This window comes from Cheilinus undulatus, linkage group 13, assembly GCF_018320785.1.
Source record: "Cheilinus undulatus linkage group 13, ASM1832078v1, whole genome shotgun sequence".
In the NCBI taxonomy this organism is placed as follows: Eukaryota; Metazoa; Chordata; class Actinopteri; order Labriformes; family Labridae; genus Cheilinus; species Cheilinus undulatus.
In genome coordinates this window covers 27,191,537-27,218,662 of record NC_054877.1, presented here as the reverse complement: position 1 = coordinate 27,218,662, position 27,126 = coordinate 27,191,537, and the positions used below count along the sequence as shown (strand labels likewise).

General features: G+C 40.3%; 1 protein-coding gene across 2 annotated transcripts in view; it reads right to left on the bottom strand.

Annotated features, from left to right (window-relative positions):
• The window catches only part of LOC121520296 (ephrin type-B receptor 1-B), a 233,456-nt gene that overhangs the window by 63,058 nt on the left and 143,272 nt on the right, over nucleotides 1-27,126 (bottom strand). For both annotated transcript variants that reach the window (XM_041803668.1, XM_041803669.1), the window contains exon 5: nucleotides 18,504-18,839. In XM_041803668.1, the coding sequence (XP_041659602.1) occupies nucleotides 18,504-18,839 (336 nt within the window). The remainder of the gene's footprint in view (nucleotides 1-18,503; nucleotides 18,840-27,126) is intronic.

Sequence of the window (27,126 nt, the reverse complement as noted above, 5' to 3'; positions counted from 1 at the left end):
CTGGAAATGAATCTCCGCCCCCATGTCTGCAGGCATAAATACAGCCCCACACAAGCATTTTGTGCCGATCAGCCTCCTTGGCTCTGGGCCTGCTCGCTGCTGAGGCCGAGTCATCGCTCCACCTGGTCTCCACTCCACCAGCTTTCTGAATAACTCCTCTATTCCAAAGGCAGCAAATGGCACCCTCTCGTTGCTAAATGATGCTTTTTATCGTGCTCCTTAATGGTTATTCTGTTTCTTTTACTTCTTTATATACTTTTCTATTGCATAATGTGTCTACTGTGGCAGGAGTTGTGTAAGAAGAAAAGCTCCTGACCTTTTCACTTCCTACTGTTGCTTTGAAATCATGTTTTTAAGGGTCTGTGCATTGGATAACTACCCAAAATGAAACTGCAACCAAATGAATCAGCTCTGTTTATCCTTTTAGCGCAAATGGGTTCTGTTCTGCCTGCCTCCCCTGGCTCTCACCTCCTCCTCCCTTCCTCTCTCCCGCTCTCTCTTCCAAACCCTCGACAGAGAGTGAGGGCTAAGCTTCACCTCGGTGCACTTCAGCCTCTCTGCCTCTCAGGCTGGTTTACGCTCCACTGACCAGGGCTAGGGGCTGCCTGGGCCGCATTATCAATTACCGGCCACAGGCACACACTGTTCCTGACAGACCCGAGGGAGGGGCACTCCACACTGAAATTCCTGCACTGAAAAAAGGGGGACCGAGGAGGAGAGGTCTTTTTTTTTCATCTAAGCTCCAACTCAGAGACCTGATCACAGTTCAACTAGTGCATTAGGGCACACAGAAGGGAAATGGCTTCAGCATGGGGATTTTTTCTGCATATTTTCAAGTCTTAAATGTCTAAATATGTCAAATTATGTATCACAGTCTCTCCAGGATTTCACAAAATATTGTTTTTAGATTGTTGTGACCTGATAAGCCTGATTGTTCTGCATTTTTGCAACTTTTTTTTCAATGAAATTGCTGAGCAGAATAGCTTGAGCTTACGATAGATACTACAAAAACATTCACAACCATGCTGAGTGTACTTGGTAACTTTACCAAACAAGGTTCTGGATTTAAAAAGATTGAACAAAACATCTGGGCTATATTCTCAGTAGTGCCAACATCCATTTAAAGCTCTTAATATGAAAAAAAGAAGGTTGCAAAAAGCAGCTTGAAGAGGGAGCAGCAGCAGGCTAAAGCAGTTTAAATATAACAGCATGAGTGAAATTAGCCAATAGCATGCTTTAAGTGAATCAGCTAGACGTCAGCTGATGAGGACTTGTGTGAGAACAGCTGATCTCAAATATACGGCAACGCTTGACTCCGTTGCCTGAACTAAAGCTATACATGTGATTTTGTTGACAAAACTATGACAAATGTAGGCCTGCTACCTTTTTTCCATGAGGCAGATGAGATAAGCTAAAAATGGATCTTAGTTGATTAAAACAATGCTGATAATTTAATTTTTATCTAGGACAGTGCTTCACACAGAGTGAGCTAGTGACCACTGTTGGTCCCTAGAGGTGTTGTAAGTAGAGGACATTTGCAATAACTAAAAATCATAGAAACAAAAAAAAGTGGAATACTGTTTTAAATGATCATAAAATACTTGATTACATGCTATTTTTTTGTATTTATTTTAAAATGAGGCTTATTAAATTAGTTCAAAGAAAACAAACTTTGCGCCAAAAAGTAGAGACGAAAATGTAAGGACTTTTCATTAACTAAAATGGAAGTGAAACTTAAAGGGTTTAAAATGACTAATATATGTTAAAAATTAACAGAAAGGCTAAGGCTAAATATAAAATAGCTGCCAAAATGATCACTGCCACCCTTGCGTCTATGAGATAAATGAGGACTAAAACATCTGTAACAAGCATTTAATTGGTCAAAAGTTGGCTTACTGGTCTTGAACTCTACCAAAGAGAATATGGCATGGCTAGGTGAATAGTCAACATTTTTATAACACAGAAATGTTGGATTTAAAACCACTAAAAAACAAAGCGTTTGTGGATTTATTGTACCACGAGGAAGCTCTCTAAAGAGCGACAAAAACACTAAAATTTGCATTTGAAAGACAAATTGCTCCATCAACTAAGAGTGGCTATTAGGGGTTATACAACTCACAGAGGCCATAGCACAGTTTGTACCTCAGTTTTGAGGTCACTATTCTGTACTAGTTGAGTTCATTGGGAAAAAAGCAACATTAAGTCCTTGATTTATAATTCTAGACTTCCCTCATTAATTATTTTTAACTGACGGTACTTTCTGCTTTATCTAGTGTTATTTAGAGTGACCTGTGGTAGCTGATACAGCCTGTGCCCTATCAAACATGATAAAAGAAGGTAAAAAAGTTACAAAATAAAAAAAGCAACATAGAAATGATCAGCCTAATATCTCCTGATTTGAAATTATAAAATTAACAGCAAAAATACAAATCAAAATACATGCATGTATGATGACATCTGAAGTGTGCTGTAGCATGTTACATAGTTGTTATTAGACAGCTAGTGTTATGGTTAGTCTCGCAAAATCACCACTTGTGTACATCAGTGATGGACCCCCAACTATGTAAACACAGGATGGGATGTTTTAATGGATCCTGAGCAGAGCACTAAAATACACACTTGTACTATAGCGTGTAAAGCATTTAAAAGCATCAAAATCAGTAATGTCTTCAACTCTCTCTGCTTAAACATTAAGAGGATTTTTTAAAAAGCACAGAGAGGTTGAGGATTGGGAGAGCAAAGAGGTACAAGCATTACTGCCATCTAGATTAGTGTGTAAATACCATCATATGTGATTGCCCTTTTTCTCCTTTAAGATGTATTCAGATGTGACATCAGAACTGTTCACAAACCGGTTCATGACAAATAAAAATACTGTTGCACCCCTAGTGATGATGCATCGTCACTCACAAAATCAAGAAAAAAGTTATCAATCCTTATTGTAGCAGTGTCCTTCCATCAGTTCCTTTACGTTTTAGCTTTGTAACCATGCCTCACTCAGAACTCATAGACTTTAGATTCACAGACACTAACAGGTTAAAGAAAGAATGCTACAGGATCTCCAGTTGGCATCTTGAATTGTTGGAACATTGACGGAATCTAATCATGTTTAATCCTCAACCTTTTGTTCTTGATTGATGAGGGAGGCTGTGAAACAGTACGAAGAGTCAGTTGACTCTCACACAAAAGGTCAGGAGTAACATTCCCAGCGCCGGCAGTCACATGTCGATGCATCCTTGGGCAAGACCCTTCAGTCCAAATTACTCCCATGGCTGTGTCAGTGGTGTGTGGATGTGTTTTGATGCTTATGAATGGAAATAGTTAATGCTGATGGCCACTTTAAATCTTAGCCTTCCCCAAGAGTGTGTGAATGTGGAAAGAATGGGTGTAAATGGTTGCAGTGGGTCCAAAGGTATTCAAAGAAGTATAACAGAAATTAGAAAGAAATTAATGTAGGGGCCAGGTCTGAACAAAATAGGACAAACATATCAGTTTATTGTGATTTTAATGATGGCAAATGGAAGTTCTGAATGTCTGAGTATTAACTTCTAGCAATAAAAAATCTCACTGCATTCCCTGTAGAAAATAATTTTTCCCCTCTTTTCCCAGTGGACAGAGAGTGGCTGTGTTTTCTAGTGTAAGAGCAGAAGTGAGAAAGATAAAGAGCATGTGCACATCTCTATATGAGCGTGTTTGTTTGTTGTCTTGTAGCTTGTATTTGAAGAGATTGTCAAAGACAATGCGTTGTGCCTCTATGAGGCTGAGGTTCAACCCAATGAAGCACCGCTGTCCCCTCCGACTGCGTCCCCCCACCGTCACCCTGGGACACTGATGCTGACAGTGATCGGTGACTGTGTCCTGCACTCCTCTCCCTCTGCTCCCTCCGTCCCTCCCATCCCCTGCTCCCGTGCTCCACTTTTATCTGGCCCCACTCGCTGCCCCTGGCTTTTAATGCAGAGCTTGGCTCACCATTAATCAAAGTCAGAGCCTCCCTGTGTCTGGCTGAGACAGAAGGAAAGTGAGAGAGAGATGGAGAGAAAAGAGAGGCAGAGGAAGAGAAAAGATGAGCAAGAGAGAAGAAAGAAAGTGATGAAAGAATGAAAAGCTTCTCTACCTTTGTATCATTGATCCACTGTGGAATACAGATGGAGCGGAGCATCGTTTTACATGTCTGGCACAGACCTGAGAGTGTTTTCATTTTTGTTCAGAGCGCAGCCACAATAATTGATACGATATGGTGACAGGTCAGCATATCAAACGTGCCTCTCTGCATTTATAAAGAGGACTACTGTGATTTACTTCTGTGCTTCCATATAGTTGGGAGACAAATTATGAAGAATGGTCAAAACTGATCTGCCCTTACCTTGAATGCTAAATGGACTACATTAATCCAACAGTTTTCTGACAAAAGTAAGCTTTATTTCATTCAAAGCACTGCCACACAAAAAGGCTGTGATGCTGCCACACAAAGCCTGAAACTGTTGGCTTAGTGTCTCTCTAGGAACATTACAACACAGGGACAGGAGCCATAGTCACCCAAAGTAGTTTCCCCAAGGATTCAAGACCTCAGACCCTGCATTTCCCATGATGTATTTTTGAAAGACCCTCCCGGTTAGAAATGGTTCCAACCTTTTAAAATGTTACTCTCTTAAGTTTGTGATTTAGGCTGAGCTGCCAAGCCAAGCTAACCATGATGACTTCACCAAGGCTCTGAATATTTCTGAGAGGCAGAAATATTTCCTCAAGAGAGGAGGGGCATTTAAAACACATTTCACAGTCTTAGAAGTACTCCAAGGACTAAAACGCCAAAGCTAATGTGAGGTCATTTTCAATTTTAGATAAAATTCTCTCCTCTGTTACCCTTATACAACAAAATGGGCATAAATATTTCTAGCCTCCAACTCGCCCACACTTCTATCACTTTTTCCTCCCTTATTTTTTGGATAGAGTGAAGGCAACAGTCATCAATGCCTCTCATACAGCACAGCTTGCACATGCATAAGTTCTTGTTCTGCCTCTGTCATTCTTGGTTAAAAATTCTCAAAAAGTTGAGCTATAATCGGCCAGCTAATCATAAACCAGGACCACCCACAGAAATGGCTGGGACCCTGATATGCCCAGTAAATTGGATCTTAACAGATGTCATTTGATAATATCAAGGCAGGATCAGTTAGCATAGCCTAATGGCTAGCATTAACTTCCTCAGTCCAGCTCTGATCAGCTTTTTGGGAACTGAAACAAAAGTTTGTTGCAGATTCTGGCATAGTTATACACATTTTGACATTTATTGCTTGCCCACAATGTTAACATGCAAAATGAAAACAGCTAGTACCATTTTAGGAGAGAGATTTACATTTGAAACAGCCAGCTTTGAATAAAATGAAGATTTTGTTGCTGTTATAAGTAATGCTATTTAGGTTTAAAATAAAATCAGTGCTTAGAGAGTAAACCCTCAGACCAGATTTTCCAGATGAAAACCTATGTTTATGGGGATTGAGTTGTATTATCACTGTGTCGCTTTGCCACTCTTAATAGTGGTGATGTAGTGCTGTTGATCAATATTGAAAATAAACAATTGCAGTAAGGAACAAAATTGTGTCTTCTACATGGCCATATATCATTATTTCACACTAAGGTAGCTCCTGGTAAGCCAACCTAAAATGGTTATGACACCATGGCTAATAATGAACTACACAGCAGTATAGACTGAATGATGCTGTGGCTGATTAGGGACAGCAGTAAGAAGTGTGAGATGTCTTAAGATAGGTATACACTGAGCAAATTTAAGGCTATTCAGCCACAAATTCTGAGTCCCATGTCTCACTTGGAAGTCACAATTTTTGATCAGACCATACATTATTTATCGTGCTTTGTACAGTGGGTTATGACGTCCTACCATGACCCAACTACAGATCAACCAGCTGCTCTTTACTGGTTAGATGGATTTCTGACATGTTTGATATTTTGGTTGTACGACTGCACACTCTCACAGTGAAAAATGAACCACGAGCAGAATCCTCAACAATGGGGTATTTTTTCTTTTGTAAACTGTCTGACAGCATCTTAAAACATCATGACAACAGCAGGAATGACTTTCTAATGCCCCACCCCCACTAAAATAAAGGAAATAAAGAAGGAGGAAATATTCCCACACATTAACTTCCAGCTGAAAGGGATGGTGATACAGTTTGTGTGTGAGGGATGGAGACAGATAGAGTTAGAATGAGAGAGGATGTGATTAGAAACGACTTCAACCTCAGTGTGTGGGACTTTTCAAAGGAAACTCCACAGTCCGTCCCAACTTCACCTGTAGTGTTAGCACACACCGTAAAGTGAGTGAGCACATTCATTGTTGTGATGGGCATGCGTCATATGGTGCGAGTTGACTTTCCACCATGACTGTCATAGAGTCTGCTTGAAAGTGTATGGCAGACACAGCTAATCAGAGATGTTGCCTTGCCACTCTGCGATAATGTCATGCCGTTGACCAAGACTGTGAATAAACCTGTCTCTGAATGGCTTTGCAACTATATGGCAAATAATCATATCTAAGGAGTAGCATAAACTGAATGATGTTGTGGCTGATTAGGGACAGCAGTAAGAAGTGTGGATTTGTCTTAAACCCTTCCCTCCCAGCCCTTTCCATGATGTTTTAAAGGCTTTTTTTTTTTTAAATCCCTAGTAGATGCACCTGACCTGAACCTTTTGTTTGGTAACTCTTTAACTTTAAGATGTCCTCGCTATTTTCCATGGGTGTCTTATTGCATCTTGGATCCCCCCACCTTGCTAAAAGCACAAACAGGGAAAAGAAACGCTGCTTAGTTTGAATTAAATGCAAGCAAACTGCAAAAATATAAACAAATCTGTCAAAATATTGTACATAAGGTTTTATTCTACATCTCATATATAAGTTTAATTGTTCTGAACTTTGGGCTGTGCTTTAAGATGTTGGCCTATTAGGGGCTCAGTGTCTATGATGAGGAAAGCAGCGTATTGTCATGTACTGTGCCTCTGTCAAAGGCACAGGTTTAACTTCTCCCCGACCTATTAGCAGGGGCTCAGAGAGCCAAGCCAGCCATGACTGTATGGTAATGGGCCACTCTCAAACATCATAAAGAAGGATCAGTTCAGCACCATATACTTCTGTCAAGGAACCACTCTGGAAAGTATTTTTAAAAACCATATTATACATGAAGGATTGTGAACGCAGCTACTGGGCAGGCATACTTTTAAATACACAAACACTTCCTCAAGTCACTTAAAAGACAATATATTAAGACATCTGAATCGATGAGGGGGTTAAGTAACATTCAAGCCGACACTCTGATTTTCGCCTGCAGCTAATACCTCACTTTCTGGTTCAGGCAAAGGATCCAACATTTATGAGAACAGGCATCAAATGAAATAAAAATGGCACCCAGAGAGAGCCTGAAGAACTGTCTAAGATGATGAAACTCCTGGACACCCTGTCTCTGAAACACAGCGGCGGCAGTAAGAGGGAAGAAACAAGGACCCCCTCCTTCAAGAAACAAATGGAAAGACTCTTTAGCCTAAACTGAACAGACATAATGAGTACTGTCTGGAACACCCTCCAAAGACTTCTTGTCTGATTTAAGAGGCCCACAGAGCTCAGATCTCTTTAATTCATCTGGTTGTTTGGATTTCAGGCTATAGCACGTTGCATCTTAGTTTTTTTTAATGCAACCCACGGGGCATGACGTGCCCATAGAAGGCCGAGGATAGCGCTGTTTGCATTTCTGTGGGAATAGCTCTCTAAACAGAGCAGCTGAGTGTAGAGGGTTTGTTTGTTGATATACTTGGCATTCTGTGGTCTGAGAAATTGCTGGCACACATTCTAGGTCAAAAAGGCCGTGCCAGGCAGATCAGAGAAACTGCTGAGCACCAGGACATTTAAAACGATAGCAAAAGATAGTACAAGTGACGAGATTTATGGGATTTTTCAGCTCAGGCATTGTTAACAAAACCTCCCTTACATTACCACTCATAAAAGAAGGGAGTAAAATATGTAAAAGATGAAAAACATACTCCTTATCTTAAGGAGGGTAGATGTAGGCGAAGGGTCCATGGATTACATCAGAAAAAATGGCTGCCATGTGCAAAGCTTCTTCCTTCAAATGTATATATTTCCTTTTCAATCCATCCAATCAATTCACCAGAAGCAGAGTGCCTCATATATCTTACATTAACACAGAGTAATTCACAAAGAGACATTAAAGATCCATTTTTCAACAGCTAACATAGATAAATGTGAGTAAATTCAGGCCAGGCAATGAATGATAGTGTACATGCAGGGCAGTATATAACCTTTGTGTCTGTATCTATAAGTGTGAGTGTCTCAAAGAGCACAGGCTGTGAATGAACTTTTAAATCACACTATTGATCAGTTCTTCCTCCCAGACACACGCTGGGATTGAGGGCAGTTAAATGGCGTCTTCGGTGATTCTCACTAAATCCCCCCTCACCTCCATTATTCCCCTCTCTCCTCCTTCTCATCCTTCTCTTTTTACCTCCTCTCACCTTTGTCTTCTGGTAGCTAATTCACACCATGACCCCTCTAACTAGTGTTGCATTACTGTTTTCTTGGAGGCTTCCCTGTTGTTGCTGTTTTTTTCTGTTATGTCACACAATAGTCCATCGTAAAGCCATGTCAGGTCAGCGAAGGAAAAGGCTCTATCTGGACCAACACAAACTTTCCTATGTAATTTAAAGGCCACTTTAGCTTTCAGTTTTCTTATTGGTTGACACTTTTAAAGTACAAGGAATGAAGTTATGTGCAATCCCCCTGATAACACAGTATATATTTAACTGGAATGCCTCACTTTTCCTCTAAACCTAGGTATTGTTGATAGTTTAAAAGCACATTTTGGTATAGAAATTGGTACAGATTGAAATGACAATTCTTAAATTTAGGCTTGAACACAAAGGAAAACAGCTGTTTGTCTTGCTTGTGCTAAACCTGACTCAGCATGCTTAGCTGTAGGTTTTGGGTTGCTATTTACAATAAAAGGCAATAAAAGCCTGCAGTTTGAAAATCGTTCTTCTGACAGAGATCGATCTTGAATCCAGTTAGCTATGTTAGTTGATGAGGATGCGCCCTTGGAATAATGGCTGACTTTTCTGTAATTCAAGAAACTAGAAGCTAGAGATAAGCACCTAACAACTCCCTGCCAAGATTATCTATTCAATATCCTGCATTGTTTATAGTGCAGTTAGCAAGTTGGATAATGATGGTGTGTTCAGACAGAAAGTGAAGCTAAGCTTCTCATAGACTCTCTGCAAAACCAACACTGTCAGGTTACTCCCCTGTGTAGCATTGGTTCATCTGTTTCTGGTGAGTCTCACTTCATTGCAATTATTCAGTTAATAAGAATGGACATTTGAGCAAAATTATGAATCAGAAGTCACAGTAAATTCTTCAAAAAAAGGTCAATTAAATGCCCCCCCAAACAACTTTGCCCCTTGCATGTTTTATACTTGTGGCTTTCTCTTTCTTACTCGCTTTCCCACAAAGCTACCTACCATCTCAGCTGCTGCATCTTGTACCTCCTTCAGAGTAGTCATAGGTGTCTCAGTGGCCTCTCTCACTGGCTTCCCTCTTGCGTGATCACTCAGTTTGTGAGGACGGCTTGATCTAGGAAGATTTACACATGTGCCATATTTCCTCCATTTCTTGATAATGGATTTAACTGAACTCCCTGGGATGATTAATGCCTGGGAAATTGTATGCTTTTCAAAAAACTTAATTCACAAAAACATTTTCTCTTAGTTGCTTGGATGTTCTTTTGTCCTCATGGTGTAATGGTAGTCTGGAATACTGACTGACCAGTGACTGGACCTTCCAGACACAGGTGTCTTTAAAATACAATCCCTTGAGACACATTCACTGCACTCAGGTGATCCCCATTTTACTAAGTGAGAAACTACTAGCACCTGAACCTCTGTTAAATTAGGCCTTCTTCCTGGGCAACAAACATAGTACAAATGGAAACCAGAACAATTCCCACACTCAAAACCACCCAGTACTGCTTCAACAGTTCTATTTAGATTATGTAAATTGGCATTAAACAGAGATGTACTACATGTGACTGTCATTATACAGCCCTACTTCTGTATCGTTGTCACGGTGACATCTACAACCACTGCTCCATGTTGCACAGAGAGTGGGTGCACAAATAAACATGTCTGCAATTTACCTTCATATTATGCTCAGACACATCCATGCAATTTATTTACAAAAAAGGATGGGAGAGATGAAAAATAAATAGGAGGGTATGTTGATTAATTATTTTCTGCCAAGCAATTACATTCCCGATCACCATCATCCCTTTCAACAGCTGTGCTGAGCACAACAGCTCAAAACAAAAATATCTCACCTTGGAAAAAGTAAAACCAAGAAGGACTTGGAGGAAGTATGTGCTCACTCTTTATCTTTAGTGGCTTCATATTCTTTAGCTAATAATTAAGACTAATTTTAAAATTAAGGACAATTATGAGGGAATACATTTTATAATTTATAATCTAAAGCTTTTATGTGCCGGTGCATCCTTTAGTGTCCTTTAAAACACATAACAGTCTAAATTAGTTGCTCCGCTGAGTCACTTGTTTGGATAAGTCAGTAAAATTTAAAAAAGGATTACAATGAAAGTATTAAATTTCATCATGTGCACCTGTGCGTTCCCTCATGTGCATAAACACAGCCATGTCACATAAACAAAGAAATCTGTCTATTGTACTGGCAGTCTCAGCTCTGGCAGTGAAGGGGACATTATGTGAAATTAGTGTTGTGAATTGTTCATCTGTCTAGTCCAAACAGTGCCATCCTGTGCTTTTGTCTCACTGTGAAGTGCTGAAGTTGATTCTAATAGTGCAGAAATCAAGCCAGTCGCAAAAATTTGGACTTTGCTATTATCATTTAACTGGTTTATTGCTGAGACGAAGGAAGATTTTGGTTTTATAGAAGACCACCAGGGGCAAAGCCAAGAGGGGGGCCAAGGGTGGCAAGGCCCAGCCCAAAATTCTGATTGGCCACCCTGAAATCCTGTACTGGACTTCTGCTGCAGTCCCACATGCTGATATTTACAAATTCATTTTGGCTGACAATATTGATATTTATATATCTACTTCCAACCTCAAACTTTTGTCCTTAAAACACACTTTAAAGTTTAAGAAGAACACAGAAGCAAACTCCAGTCCTCAGGACACACTTTGAAATTTAAGGAATGAGGATGGACAAAGATAAAGACATCAGCTGACACAGTCCTGTTGGTCCCCAAACCACACCAGCACCATCCGACGTGTGTCCAAACAATTGCCTCCATTGTCATCTATAAAAAAACACACACTGATGGCATCTAGATGCTGGTTGAGCACCCTCTCAGTCAAAACAGTCTGGCTCCACCAACCTCTGAAGATGACGAACTGAAAATTGTATTTGTATAAACTTGGATTACATTTGCTCTTGTTCATTCAGACTCACATTACTTGTAACAATTACAATATACTGGGCCTGATTGATGTAGTGAGCCCATTTTGGTTGTTTTGACTGTTACTGCATTAAATTTCCTTTGTCCTCCATTCCTCAGTTTTTATAAAACACAAACACGTCTCTGATTGCAGCCTCATTTACATGGAACTTGCATTTTGTTACGCCACCTCTCCCAACCTTGCATCATGCGAGGGCGCAGAGCACATAAATACCAAATGAGCGGACAAGCTAATGTCAAGGTTCCCTAAAATGGCAACATAATGTTATTTTCAGCACATCTTTCTTCATTAACTCATAAAAGCAAAGCTTTGTGTTTTATAAAGTACCTCAGCTCACAGTTTTTGAAGTGCATTATCAACATTAATCCCTTCTGGGTACTTCTGCCTTTTCAGTGGCCCCGCCGATGAAACCTTCTGTCGAAACTAGGAACAGTGCAATTACCTGGCTACAAAGGGCCACATAGGGCTGGACACAGGCCTGGCAGATTACTGGCAGACACCTCATTACAGCCACAGACTTCAACAATAGGCGCGGGCATTGCTTCTTCTACATCTATCTGTCAAGTGTGCTATTAGCCTGTCAAATTGGGACAGTCAGCACCATTAGGGCCACCCTGATAATCAGACCTATTTACTCCCTCATTTTCCTCTCCTTCACTGTCACAGCCTCGCAGTCTGGTCAAAAAAATGAGGAAGAAAAAAGTCGGCCTTTCTCCATTCAGCCCAGTCTTCCCTCCCACTCCCTCCCCAGACTCGTTTTCAGACAAAGACAAGTTCAGTCGGTCATTACATTCTTCTGAGGGGCGTAATCAAATACGGTAAGCTCTCCACCAACTGAGCCAAATTTAATTTCAGAATGTACTCCTACACAAAGGGGATCTGGATAGAGCAATTTCTTTTTGACTGGTCTTTTGTGAGATATTTGTAAGAAGTTCTTTCTACAATTAAAATGGAAATACACTGTACATGAAATTTTCTATATTAATCATATAATTGGCTGAAATGTTCTGATACCATTATTCCTTAACATTACCAATTCTGAGACCTTAACTCAACAGTGAGATGAAAAAATGAAATAAAACTGGTGGAAAGACACTCTGTTTCAGCATTATAGTTTATAGTTAGTTTTTTTTAGAAGAGAAACTACAGCTGACATAATATGTTTACCTTCTGAAAACATTGTGTGGAAAACTGAGCTGAAATAACTTAATTTTAGCTTATTGTTTCCTCTGAGAAAGCCTGCAGACCCAACTATCTGTTCAGATAGGCTGGGGGAAAGATCGTGTAGTTAGTAGCTGAAGATCGCATTGCAAAATAGTGCCAAACACAGGGGGGTTTCAGGGTGAAAAATTAAACGCTCCAAAAAATTTCAGCATAGCATTGTTCTATGGCCCAGTTTTAACCTCAAACTCCGTAAATTACACAGATCAGCTGTACCCATCTGCTATGCTGTATACCCTAGCTTCTCCAAGTGCATCCTGTATAAAGGGGCAACACTCTGAAATCACTGGAAGCTAATGCCACTTTTATCACCAAGTACCTTTACAATTCAATCTCAAGAATAGTGAAATATCCCATTAACTGTTCAATATAAAACAAGTTGGGCACTGTAAAAATTAGGGCCATTATTGATGTTTAAAATAGCAATTCTAGTTGACTATGAAATCAGATAACTGCCCAACTGGTCACCTTTTCTGCCCTGTAAAAATGTCTTATTTGATTCACAGCAAGATGTACCAGACACCAGCACCAAACTGATTGTACACAACAGCTATACAATGGTAAATGATATCTGTACTGGCCAATGTCAATGTCAATGTCAACTTGATGCATACGTGCAGCCCTATAAGAAAAATCATTGCATATTGCCAACAAAAGGCTCCACAGACAAAACCGACAAACTCTTTCCTTTTGAGAATCTTGCCAGTGTGAACTCAACCTTACAATCTTCTGCCTTCACTACACTGTGACTGGCCTTCATGTCTGTTATTAGGTCCCACAAGTTCCCGCTGTGTTTTTCACGCTCTGTCTCATTCACAGAAGAAAAAAACTGAAGAGAGCCTCATTTAAATTTTTCACTTGGTCAAAACTTGTCCCTTGATGTACTTCTGAGTACAAGTCAAAGATCCACAAGAGCATGAAAAACACAGTAAAAAAGAAGAAGGGGGAAAAAAGGCCCGGCAAAAGACAATATCCTCGACCTGTCATTTCCACTGGCTGGGCTCAGGTCCCATCACAGGCACAGTCAGAGGATGAGCACGCAAACATGCACACAAACACAGCCAGGCAGAGAGTGATGACAGGATGAAGGTCATTTTCATTGGCTGGGCTCAGATCCATCAACAGCAAAGTCAGAGGATGCACACACAGACAACATATGAAAGACAGACAAGCAGAAAGAAAAAGAGACGGAGCACAAAAGTCAGGAATTTTCTAGTGTGGCCTGAAAACAGAAGCTGCTCGTGTACTTTTGGGTTTTCCTCCTCAAACACAACAATCAAGATCTGAACAGTGAAGAGTCTTGAATCATGAGAACTCAGAATTACTTTAACGTTGCCTATAAACTGTATATTGGACTTGGCCACCATGACATCCCCCATTGCTTTGTTGGCTGCCGTTTAAAAGCTTCAAGAGTGGTATTTTGGCTGCTTCCATGTTGGTTTTCTGAAAACAGGAGTACCACACCGAGGCAAAGGGCTGTGCTGTAGAGTTGAACAGTAAACACCCACTGAAGATTCATCAGCAGGCTTTACAGTTGTGCTTCACAAAGGGACAGTCTTTGAGTGATGGTTGTTATCTTGATGATGGTTAAGCGTCTCAGAAACGTGAATATGTTGCGTTAAAACATAGAGAAAGCTGCATTATTTTTCACTCATGCACGATGGAAAATTTTGGATCTGCCTGCCCCATATTTGCTCTTTTACACATGTTCTCTTCCACTGAGAGTTTCCCAGTAAGACATAGCAGGATAATGATTCAAATGCAAGTAATGGTATAAAAATGATGCTGCAGAAATTACAGTGCGATGTTCACAACACATTTAAGATGGCAAATGGAGCAACAGTGACAGTCTTTACCTTTATATCTTACTTATTTATGGTATAAATAAAAGCAGAGGGGAAACAACATGATGTTGAGCTGAAAAGAATATGAAGCAGCGTTGTTGCACGCATGTAAATCAAGTCAGTCGCTCAGCTGTCACTGGAAGTAAACTTCATACCTCCCTCACTTGCTCGGGGCTAATTTACTAGAGTATCTCCTCCTATTTTCATACATTAACTTAGAGAAAATGACTTTCTGAAAAAAAAAAAACTGTCTGGGAAAAAATTGGGGGTGAAAAATTCAGCCATTAGCCTTCACACATGCTGCTCACGTTGGAATATTTAGGAGTTGCGTGCATGTGCTTAAAGGCAGTCTGTCAGTTTGTTTGGTATTTGCTTTTACAATGTCTCCAAAAATTCCCCTCAAACATTCAGTTACTTAGTTAGCTAAGCAGACACCAAGCAGAAAGCCAGCACCTGTTACTCAGTGAAACCAGACCCAATACTTAAAAGCCTTAAAACAATTTAAACAGCTGAGTTAGGTAAAACCTGAGCCCCTGTACAGCTGTCCTAAATAAAGGATTTAGTTTTAAAGGACCACCTTTTTAACTAGGCTAAACATGGACTTGGGCACACTGGACCTAGTGAGTTAGACTCTGTTGGAAGCAGCTTCACATTTTAACTCAACGAACTGCAGATTTAGAAATTTTTATATTGGCTTTATTTCTCTGCTTGATCATGACCCCTCAGAAGATATGTCTTTGTCAGGCACATATGACAGGAAAGATTAAAATCAATTTATTTTTGGTCATTCTTGGAGCATGGTAGTAACTAGGGGTGCACCTGGTATCAGATTTCAGCTTGAGTCTGGCCCAAATAGCTACAGTGTTGTGAAAAAGTATTTTACCCCCGCCTGATTTCTTATTGTTTTGTATATTTTTTACACTTAAATGTTTCAGATCATCAAACAAATTCTAATATTAGACAAAGATGACTTGAGTTTTTAAATGATAAATTAAGACATCAAAGCTTATCTGGCCCTGCGAAAAAGTAATTGCCCCCTAAACCTAATAACTGGTTGTGCCAACCTTGGCTGCAACAGCTGCAAGCAAGCATTTGCAATAACTGGTAACGAGCCTTTCACATCAATGTGGAGGAATTTTGGCCCACTCTCCTTTGCAGAATTGTTTTAATTCAGCCACACTGGAGGGTTTTTGAGCATGAAAGGCCTGATTGAGGTCATGCCACAGCATCTCAACCTGGGCCCTGCTGGCCACTCAAAAACCTTTATTTTGTGTTTTCTTAAACCATTCAGAGGCGAACTTGCTGATGTGTTCCAGATCATTCTCTTGCTGTATAAACCAAGTGCACTTGGGCTTGAGGTCAACAATTGATGGCCGTACATTCTTTCAGTATTTTCTGGTAGGGAGCAGGATTCATGGTTCAGTCAATCACTGTGATGGTCTGGGTCTTCCTGACCATCACACCACCACCATGTTTCCAAAAAGTTCAACTTTTGTCTTGTCTGTCCATACAATATTTTCCAAAAAGTATTGGGCTTCAATAAGATGTTTTTGGCAAATGTGAGACAAACCTTTGTGTTGTTTATGATCATCAGTGGTTTTGGCCTTGGAACTCTCCCATAGATGGCATTTTTGCCCAGTCTTTGTCTTACAGTAGAATCATGAACACTGACCTTAACTGAGTCAAGAGGCCTGCAGGTCTTTAGATGTTTTGTCTGGGATTATTGGCGACCTCTTTGAAGAGTTGCCTCTGCACTCTTGGAGTAATTTCGGTAGGCCAGCCACTCCTGGGAATGTTCACCATTGTTACAAGTTTATATTATTTGTGGGGAATGGCTCTCACTGTGGTTGGCTGGAGTTCCAAAGCCTTAGAAATGTCTTTGTAACCCTTTCCATACTGATAGATGTCAATGACTTTGTTTGTATCTGTTCTTAAATTTCTGTATATTCTGGAATTATGTGTTGCTTTTGAGATCTTTTAGCTTGCTGCACTTTGCAAGACAGGTTCTTTTTAAGTGATGTATTGATTTAAGATGTCTGTAATCAGGCCTAGGTGTGGCTGGCGAAATTGAACTCAGGTGGCTAATCCCATTTCATTCATGATTTATATAGGGGGCAATTACTTTCTCAGGGCCAGGTAGGTTAGGATGGGTTTTTCCCTTAATAAATGAAATCATCATTTAAAAACTGCATTTTGTATTTATTCTGGTTATCTTCATCTAGTACTGAAATTTATTTGAAACACTTAAGTGTGACAAATATGCCAAAAAATAAGAAATGAGGAAGGGGGAACAGCACTGTAGATCACGTATTAGTGACAGGGCTGATTCTTGAGGCCAATCTACACAGCTCAGTTCTATGCACGTTCTGTGTTTATGGCAAGCACATGGGCCTACTCACTGTCGTAAGTTCTCCATGAGGTCTGTGCATAGCATGGACAAAGCTCACAACAACAGTCTGAGCATTTTGGAAGTATTTCATAAGTGTTACACCAAAAGACTATAAGCAATTTATACACAACTCATGCTTTGAAGGATAGTGGTTTAACCCTGAGTTTAAGCAAACAAAGAAGGCAGATGATACAAAAAAACAAAGCATCTAACTTTGTCTGATGCATTGCAAAGAAGGTGAAAACTTCCAGTGATGGTTAAAAGGCAACAAAACGCTTTGAACCACAGTGCAGTTAGTCAGCATGCAATTATATTTTCTAAAGATGCTCTGCTTGGACCCTTTATCAGCTCAGCTAAAGAACATAAAAGCTTTGAGCTTTACTGCAGATACCTGGAAATGTGACGTACAGCACCGTGCACTGCTTCAGGCTACAGGCTGAAAACTTCCACCATCACACACACCAGCATCTCAGTTTCAACTGCCATCAAGCAAACGTTTTGTCAGTTTGCTAAAGTGCATGGCATTTCAGGAGACGATGCCAGCAACATAAAAAAAGCCATGGGAACAGAAGGTGAGGGACTCTACTGCGAGATGTACACTGATTTTTAGAACAATTCTAGTACTCATAAAAGATTTAAGGTCTCATCGTCACAGTAAGGAATGTTGAGTACCAGTCGATACAAAAAAAAACCAGGTATCAGATCAGTATTGAAGCTTTTGAGTTTGGGTTGGTCCTTTAGTGGTGGCAACAGTTTGTGGTATGTAAGTCAAGATTCACTGACAGGTTTCAGCTGAAGGGTAACATTCCGTGAAGAGAGAAGTACTGACTCACTGTGTGGCAGTGCTATCAAAACAAAAGTCTCATTACACAAAGACCAAAGAAAAACAACTCAGAGATGTGTTAGTCTGTAAAGCAACAAGCCTTCCAGATGACAACCTGTAAAAAGAGCTTCCATAAATGTCTCCTGTGTTGTTTTTGGATGGCTGCTTGCATTCACCAGTGTTAAAAAGTGAACATGTCTGGAATGCCCAAAGGGAAATGCAAACAGAGGCTACTTCTATCATCGCCTTTGGTTTGTAACTAAACTACAAAGCAAAGAGGTATGGTGTGGCAGATTGCACTTGTCCTGCCACAAAATCCAACATGCTGAGTCTTGGGTGTGGGTTTGAACTCCTCCATGGTGTTTTCAAAAGAGGAAATCTTTTACTTTGATTTAGGGATGGAAGGCTTAGAAAGAGAGCATGTATGTATAACTTTCACTAAACCAGCTGGCCCCATGCTCCCAGCCTTAAAGTCATTATTCACGCTGAAATCTTAGGAGCCCTGAAGTCAGCTTTGCCAAGAAGTGAGACTCTGAAATGCACTTTTGCAAAACGATGCTTTGAGGGGAAATGATTCACATTTATGCTGTAATAGTAGAATCTGCCATTTCACAAATGTAAAGTAGAGAAATGCTGCTTAGATGGGGGGAAACCAGATGTCTTACAGTAAAAAAGGCCATAAAAAAAAGAAATCTAAATGGCTCATAAAGTTACCACTTACCAGCCTGGTTGGTAGTGATGTCTATGGACACATGCTGTGCAGGGTATGGGCTCTTGTTGCTGACTCCATTGACAGCCTGGATCTCAAAGCTGTAGAGGGTGTGAGCCAACAGGTTGCTGATGAACACCCTGGTTTCTGTCAGACCCAGCTGTCGAGGTACAAAGTCCACGTTGTCGTCACAGTGGGAGCAGGAGCGCCTGTCAGCATGGCACTTTTTGCACACTATGTTGTAGACAACGTCGTCTCTGCCACCCGTCTCTCTGGGGGAATGCCACTCCAGGATCACAGAGGTTTCATTAACAATTGAGATCACATTCCTGGGACTGGATGGGACACCTGTAGATACAGAAAATACAAAATTCAGAAAAATCCAAGTTTACTTTTAAAGTTAAACCTGTCTCAGTTAGGACCACTTTGTGAAACACAACCGTGGTTGTATTTTTCTTTATTGGCAGTTATTATTTTGCATTTATTGCCATTATTTATACTGGCTGGTGTGGCTGTTCTGGGATACCCCTGCCCTTCCAGAGGCCTACATGGAAAGCAACAAGCAGGAACAGCACACGTTCCTGCCTTTCCTATGCCTAAAATCCCAAAGCAGAGCAGGCATCAATGACAACAGAATGACAATGACTAAGTAAGGATTAATTTAGAATAAAGGAGGAGCTGGGGTGGAGGAGGGTTGAAAAAAGCGGCTTGCATAGGAAGTGGCAAAACATAGCAAGGCTAGAGCAGTTTAAACATGGCAGCAAAAGTGTGATTATCCTACAGGGAGCAGGGCAAATCAGCTGGAAGTCAGCTCATGAGGGCTTGGAGATCAGCTGATCACAATTATATGGCAATGTTTGACTCCATGTCCTGCCTGAACTAATGCTATATGCTTGAATGCATTTGTTATGACAAACAAAATGTACTTGATCTGATAAAATAAAATGGCATGTTAAAAATACATAAAAAGATAGGGGTGTCAGTTTGGCTTGGTGGGTAGGGCTTGTGCACATATGTAGAGGCTGGGTTTGATTCCAGGTCTTAGCACTGTTCAGAACATCTTTTACCCTACTTTCTCTCCATGCTTCCTTCAGCTGTCTTATCCAAATAAATGTAAAAAAAAAAAAGCCCTAGGAATAATCTTTCACAAAATAAAATCAAAAAATAAATAAATAAGGAAAATAAAAAATGTAGCATTAGCTCTGACAACATGAGAAACAGCACAAAACAGCACTGTAGCAGCAGGAAACAGGAAGTGATATCCAACACTCCTAGTGCCAGTTCCACCCAGGCCTCAGTGTTCATTGGCTGCTAGTTGAATGGCATCAAGGCAATCAGAAAGTGGATTTTGGGCAGGATAAGGTGAGACTGTAAAGAGTGAAAACAAATCCAGAAGACAAGACACACCTTGCGGTGGAGCCAAAGTAGTAAACCTTTGAATAAATGTATTTTGGCCAATAATCAGTAAAATTAAATGCAGACACCAATAAATGGCTAAATGTCAAATATCTGCATCGATAATTGTTGAGGCTGATAATCATTCTACCTCTATTTTGTGCTAAAAACGGATTAACAGTACTACTACATTCCTAAATGCACATGAATCTTCATCTGAAAAAAAAGGTTAGTGGGATTAGTTGCAAAAATAATGCATTACTTGTAAGGAAGAAGAGGGAAATGATTATCCATCTGCTTGCTGTCGGGTCAATTCAGTCCATTAAAAGCCCTGTAATAAATACAAGTGTTGTTGTCCAAGAGCAACTTGTCTTTTTCCTCTTTTCCTCCATTCTCAGCACATCGGTATGCTAATTTATTCCATTCACACCCAGTGAGATCAAACAGTGAAACGTTTGTGTCTATCAAACATTAGTTATTTAGCAAAATGCAGTGTTGCATGAGTATTCTTATCCAAGTGGCACTGGAGATTCACGCCAGCAATCGTTTCCTTGTAGCCTGCAGCTGAAGCAGAACCTCAAAAGACAACATTCAGAGAGAAATCAGGAATTAATGAAAACTATTGTTTTGCTTGAGTGGTGGCTTAATATCAGGGTGCAGAAAGTGGCTTGTTTAGCCTCCCGCAATTGGAGCGCAATTCTTTTTAAGAGTTGAAATCTGTTCAAATTGCAGTGTGGATTTTTTTTCCTTTTTTTGCTGAGATTGTGTGTCCCCATGGCTGCTCAGAGGCAGCTCTTTCTTCTCAGATAGCAGACTCTGCAGATAAAGCAGAAGCTCACCAAAGCCCTTAGTCAGTGAAGCTTAGGTTAAGTGAGGCTGCCCTGCAGAGCTGATCTGGTACCAATTCATCCTCAATAAAGCCTGACCTTTATCATTAAAGAGAAGTTAACCGACCTGCTATTAGACTACTGTGAAAGTAGAAATCCACTTGCTTCTAGAGACCCTTCAAGGAATTACCCGGCTTTCTAACATACTGTACTTTCTTCCCTCTTCTCCTTTTCTCCTGCCTATATGATAAGAGATATAGTTTTTGAAGGCTTTTTTGATATAACACTTGAGTTTCTCATTGCTGTGATCACAGAGCAGATAGTAATTTCAGTCAACACAGACACAATTAATCATAGTTGGTGTAAAAGCCCCGGGGAGCTTTGACAAAGCACTAGAACATACAAGGGTGAAGGAATGGCGCTGTAACTGCTGCGACCTCGGCTCAGTGGCTCGACAACAGAGAGGTCAGTGACAGGAAGGGCATAACCTCTACAGTGTGATTATTGTGGTCTGGAGTAAAGGCCAGGCAGTGCTCCAAATATATGGCAAAATGGCATATAACGTGTTCCTCGGATGCTTCCAGATGTGTTATATGTGGAGGGGAAATATGGGAAGAAAGCGCATGTGTTGGTAGGAACAGGCCGTAGAGGGAATTGGCAGCACTTTAGCTTTCTTCCCTTGGGTGCAGCACAATAGGCTCTTCATGTGTTGCTCCTACCGCTTCTATCCTCTGTATCATCCATCACTTACGTGCACTTGCCCCCGAACTTGCTTTGCTTGGGGGAAAATGCACATTTGCTCATGTGGAAAATGCATGTGAAACAAGCACACATGCCTGTACTCTGTGTCAATATATTCGTCTGCAGCATCTGCAGAGTGTAAGAAAAAATATCGCCTGGCTGTGGTGTGAACAAGGCGTCACTCTCTCCTTTTTATTTCCACAATTACAACCGAGCTCCACACATGCAAGGATGGCACAAGAAATCAGATGTGACTGCCACTTAGCTGGTGATTTGCAGGCTATTACTGCAGCCCTTGGCTGTTTTAATTTGCCATAGGATTTAATTTGTCTAGAACGTTACTTACAGGCTCTCAGCTGGCGTTCATTTAGCCATGGCAGTCAGATTTGTTTGAGCTGCAATACATGTTGCTTTCACTTTACTTACGTGAGCAAATTATTATCTCCGAGCAGCTCATGCCCTCCATGTCACATGGACTTTATTACACTGCAGTTATAATAACCCCCTGCAAAGTGTCAGGTCATTTGCACAAGGACAGTGAGGAAGAAGCAATGCTTATGTTGTATGCTCTGTTCAGTTTGTGTGATTGGATTGAGAGCAACAAAGCAGAGTAAAGTGATGAAAATAATCCCTGCAGTAATAAATGATAGACTCATTTAGAAGCCTAAGCAAATCATAGAACCACATGATTAAACTGGCTTCACCAAGCACTTCACTCTTCACTTTTGTTGTGTGTCCCATGACAACTCCAGAGGGCTCAACCCTGTTCTCCAACATCCTAGAAGCACCCCTCTCCATACACCTCTCACCGCCAACCATACCAACATGGGTCACATTCTTTATCCTACCTAACCGACCACATGGCCTTCACTGCCCAAAAAGCATTGCAACTCTCAACAGATCCAGGTTCTGTACATGAAAACTCCAGGTAGCAACAATGTCGATACTATCTACCCCAGTGCAAGGCTTATAATTGGCACCCCTAAAACAGAGCTGGTCCTGGTGTTAACATTATATATAAAAAATAGCCGGAAAAAGAAAATAAAAAGAAAATACAGAGAAAAAAGAAGAAAAGAGAGCTAAGCAAGAGGATGGAGGTAGCAGAGACAGGGTGAGGTACCCTGGTCTGTGCTAGCATTCAACAAAAAGCCTGTGTTTGTTGAGTACATCGTTACAAAAAGTGATAATATCCCTTTGTAACCTGCCATTACATAGTTCAGCCTATTGTGACCTCAAGTTTTGATGTACGACCAACATCAGTTTGCTTTGGTGCTTAAAATGACACCCATCAACTCCCGGCCAATCTCACAGACCATTCATCTGAGACTACATATACCTCAGAACAGAAATATACACCAAAACTTTTGAAATAAAAGTGGATTATCTTCTGTTTAGGGTTGGGTAAGGGTTAAAGTAAGGGTTAGGATAGCAAAAGTTTAAAGTTAAAAGCCTAATCTGAAAAAAAAATTATAACAAAATGTTGAATAAAGCCAACAAAACAGCTTATAGGAAAAAGCTTGTCCTCCATGTAAACATTCTAATGCAGCAAGCGTAGCTTATGTAACATTAGCTGCGTAAGCCATGTAGATAATAGAGCCACATAGCTATCATTGCTGCAGCTAAGATCACAAAAAAGCTTCATAAGCTATGTAAACGCACTATTTAAGTCAGCCTTACCTACGTTCAAGTTCACATTGTTAAAGCTAATTTAGCTATAGATAATGGAGCTACATAGCTAATGTAGCTAACAAAGCTAAGCTCACAAAGCAGATATGTGTACTACATAGATATGTGCTAGGTTGCTAAGACTCACATTGCTAAAGCTAACTTTGCATTAGATAATGGTCCTATGTAGCTATGTTAGCTAACACACAGTGCTTATCAAGTTTATTAGACCACCTGTCATAAAAACGAGCAAACATTAATATTTTAGAAATCTTTCAAAAAATTGTTTAAAACTAAAAATGTTACTGTTATTTATTTGGCAAATACCAAACTGAAACAACTAAATAGTCCTTTTTCACAAATAATAACCAAAAAACTTCATATTTTGTATGGCCTCCTTTGGCCTTGATAACAGCTTGCATTCTTGCTGGCATTGTTTTTATGTACTTTTCCACAGTCTCTTTTGTTATTGAGTTCCAAATAGTTTCTAGCTGTTCCCACAGACTTGCATTAGATGAAACTTTTGTGCGATCAATCTTTGAATCTACTAAATCCCAAATTTGTTCAATAGGATTCAAATCCAGACTTTGACTTGGCCAGTCCATCAGTTCCAGCTCTCCAGATTCCTTTTTCTTGGTCAAATATTCTCTGCACAGCTTTAAAGTATGCTTGGGGTCATTGCCTTGTTGGTATATGAACCCATAACCAATCAGATTCAGTCCAGAAGGGATTCCATGATGCACTAAGATGTTGTGGTATCCACAAATGGAGCCCCATACCATAATGGAATCTCCACCGGGTTTCACTGTGGGTGCAATGCATCTGGCATTAAAATGTTCTACAGCTTTTTTGCGGACATAAACACGATGATGCTGACCGAAGAGTTCAAACTTGGACTCGTCCATCCAGAGTAGCTTCTTCCAGTCATCAACAGTCCAGTGTTTGTGCTCCCTGGCAAATCTGAGGCGTTTCTGGATGTTTGCAGGCCTCAATAATGGCCTCTTAGCAGCTATTCTTCCCTTTAAGCCTTGTTCCATCAGTCATCTGCTTATGGTCATTCTGGAGACTTTCTCAGACTCTGATCTAGAAGCATTCATCTCTGCCTGAAGATCAGCAGTGGTCTTCCTTCTGTCCCTAGTACTTCAAATCTCGAGGTGTCTGACATCTGCTTCAGTTAACTTTGGTTTCCTGCCTCTTCCTTGGCGCATTTTGTAAGTACCAGTCTCGGCAATTGACTCCAGAGCATACTTGACCTCACTGTGAGAACACTTTATGTCTTTCCCTATTTGTCTCAGAGACCATCCAGCAACATGAAGTGCTTTAATGTGGACTCTTTCATTTTCAGTGAGCTCTCAACGTTTTACCATTTTGAACAGGAATGAGGAATTTCAAACTGAATTCACCTTTTTATACCCAAATTTGAACCGGCTCACTGGGCTTCTCTGAGAAGTCAGAAATTAATTAAGCATAACATTCAACCACTAAAACTCATTTTTCTGTTCAGGAATGCAAGTAAATAACAAGATAATTTGACATATTAATCAAGAAATAATAATTTGCTTTACTATTTTTTCAGTTTTTTAGTAAATCAGTCAATTTGAAAATTCATGGATAACAATAATAATTATATTTCAGCATTAAAAATATCATTTTGGTTAAAGAGCTTATACATATTGGTGTATTAACCATTGCAGACACATAAAAAATGATTTTGTAATTACCAGTGCTGTTAATTTAGGGCAGCTATGGCATAAACCTTACTTTGGGTGGTGGTCTAATAAATTTGTTAAGCACTGTAGCTAAAGCTAAAACAGCAATGTATGCTACATAGAAACATTATCTACGTAGCTATATTAGCTTAAGCTAAGTTTGCTAAAGTCCACATTGCTAAAGCTAACCTAGCTACATTGACTTATGTAGTAACATTAATTGCATAGCTAGCATAGCTATGTTAGCTTTAGCCAAAGCCAAATAAGCCAAAGTGAGCCACCATTTGTGTAACTACTTCTAAAACAGCTCTATTCATGATTTAAACCTGGTTTAGCCTTCTGATGTTTTATTTTTGAAGTGTTGCTCAGTCTGTAAAGTTTGCAATGTAGTTATTTCATGAATGTTACAGCCAGACTTTGCTTATGAATTAAGTTTGACTTACATTTAATGCATTGTACTGACAAATTATGGCCGTTCCTTTATGATATAAGGTGTCTCAGATTAACGGTCTGTGGGAGTGGCCATCAGAGATGTACAGTGTGCAGCCTGACCCCTCTTACGATACTCTTAGTTTGTACCTGTTTGTGTTACTGCAAAGTTAGATGGGACTGGAAACCAGAAAGAGGGAAAGAATACGTCTGAGGTGTATCCAAACTTACTATACAAGACCATCCTCTCTCGCTAGACAAGGCTAACCGCCATCTTCATTTCATCTGGACAAGGACAGATTGCAGTGAACAATTAATATGACATTTTTCAGTATCATGCAGTGCAGGGTAATGATACATTAAAAGAAGATGTGTCATTCCCTGTAAAATGCACACATAATCATGTATGGAGCTGCACTAAAGGGGAAAGTCTTGTTTGTAGCTGCACAGTCACACTCTCCAACTGATAGGTATGCATAGTGTAGCAACTGAGCATGCTTGAGGTTGCCACCTGGGCGGTAAAACACCCTAGCACAGTTTTCTTCCTCAGCTGCTAATGTAAAGAGTGTCCCAGTGCCCAAAATAAACACTTCAGCACTTTGTTTACTCATCCACCCTTTCAATAGACCGGGCTGGTGCTTCTCCCCTTTCAAACTGTTTGTTTTTCATGATGTGAAACAGGCCTTAAGGGACTAACAGAAGGTCCCTGTGTGGAGATACTGATCACAGCCAGAGGAGCTGGGAGGAAGAAAGTGGGGCTGTGTGGGCTGGTGAGACATGAAATAAAACATGTTAGAAGGACTAATAGTGTCTGGCTGAGAGACTGGGCCTGTCATTGATAGACTGGGATGTGTAGTGTATATGTCAGCATGAATAAGGAAACTCTTCTTTAACTACATAGTAATCTTCAACAGTACATTTCCTTGACTATGCATCCATAAAGCAATAGATAGTTTTCATTTTCAACCTGTGTGCATGCCTTTGACAAAAGTTTGGAGTATTTTGTCCTTCTAGGCACCACAGGGATTATGGCTGGCCACACAAATACCTCGACTTAGCTTCATTTACAACTGAGAGCCAGCCATTTATACTGCTTTTGGAAGAAGCTGCAACTTACTCCAGAACTGACAACAAAAGTGGCATGAGAAAAAAGAAAAACTTGAAGAAAAAGAACAGAATATTTATGCCCTTTGATGGCTCACTTCTCTCTCTCTCTTTGAAAAGGGAACAAGGAGAGGAAAGACAGTGAAGAAGAGAGCAAAGACACAGAAGAAGAAAAAACATCCAAATGGGATGATGAGGAGAATGGAAAAGCAGATAACCCCCGTCCTTTCAGTTTGGAATTTTGATGGATTTTGTTTGTGTTACCAGGCGGCGTAGACAGTGTTTGACAGGGCTCAAGGAGATTTTTCAGGGGGGATAGGCCACAGACATGAGGACTGAGTGAGAGCTGTAGGATTCAGGGCCAATGTGGTACAGATCAGGAATGCAGAAAACCGTCATAGGCAGCATTTTTTCCTCCTCTTTACACTATATTCATGTTGATTCAATTACATTCCAAAGATTTTCCCCATGAGTTGACTGGTTGCTGGCAGAGGAAGGTAGTTTCCAAAAAGTAAACATGCATAAACAGTATGTTTTTTGTGAAGCATACCATTTTATTGTGGCTCACTGGAACTCTCTCATGTCCTAGATTACTTTGGGATTTGTGTAGAACAGCTTTTTCATCAATCATGTCTTCCAAGGACAGCCTAAAACCTAAAGATTCAAATCATCCCTCCCACTGCATTGATGGATTTTTCCCCTTTATTTCTTTGTCATCAACCTTTCATCCATCGATTCCCTTTTCCACTATTCCTCACACCAGGA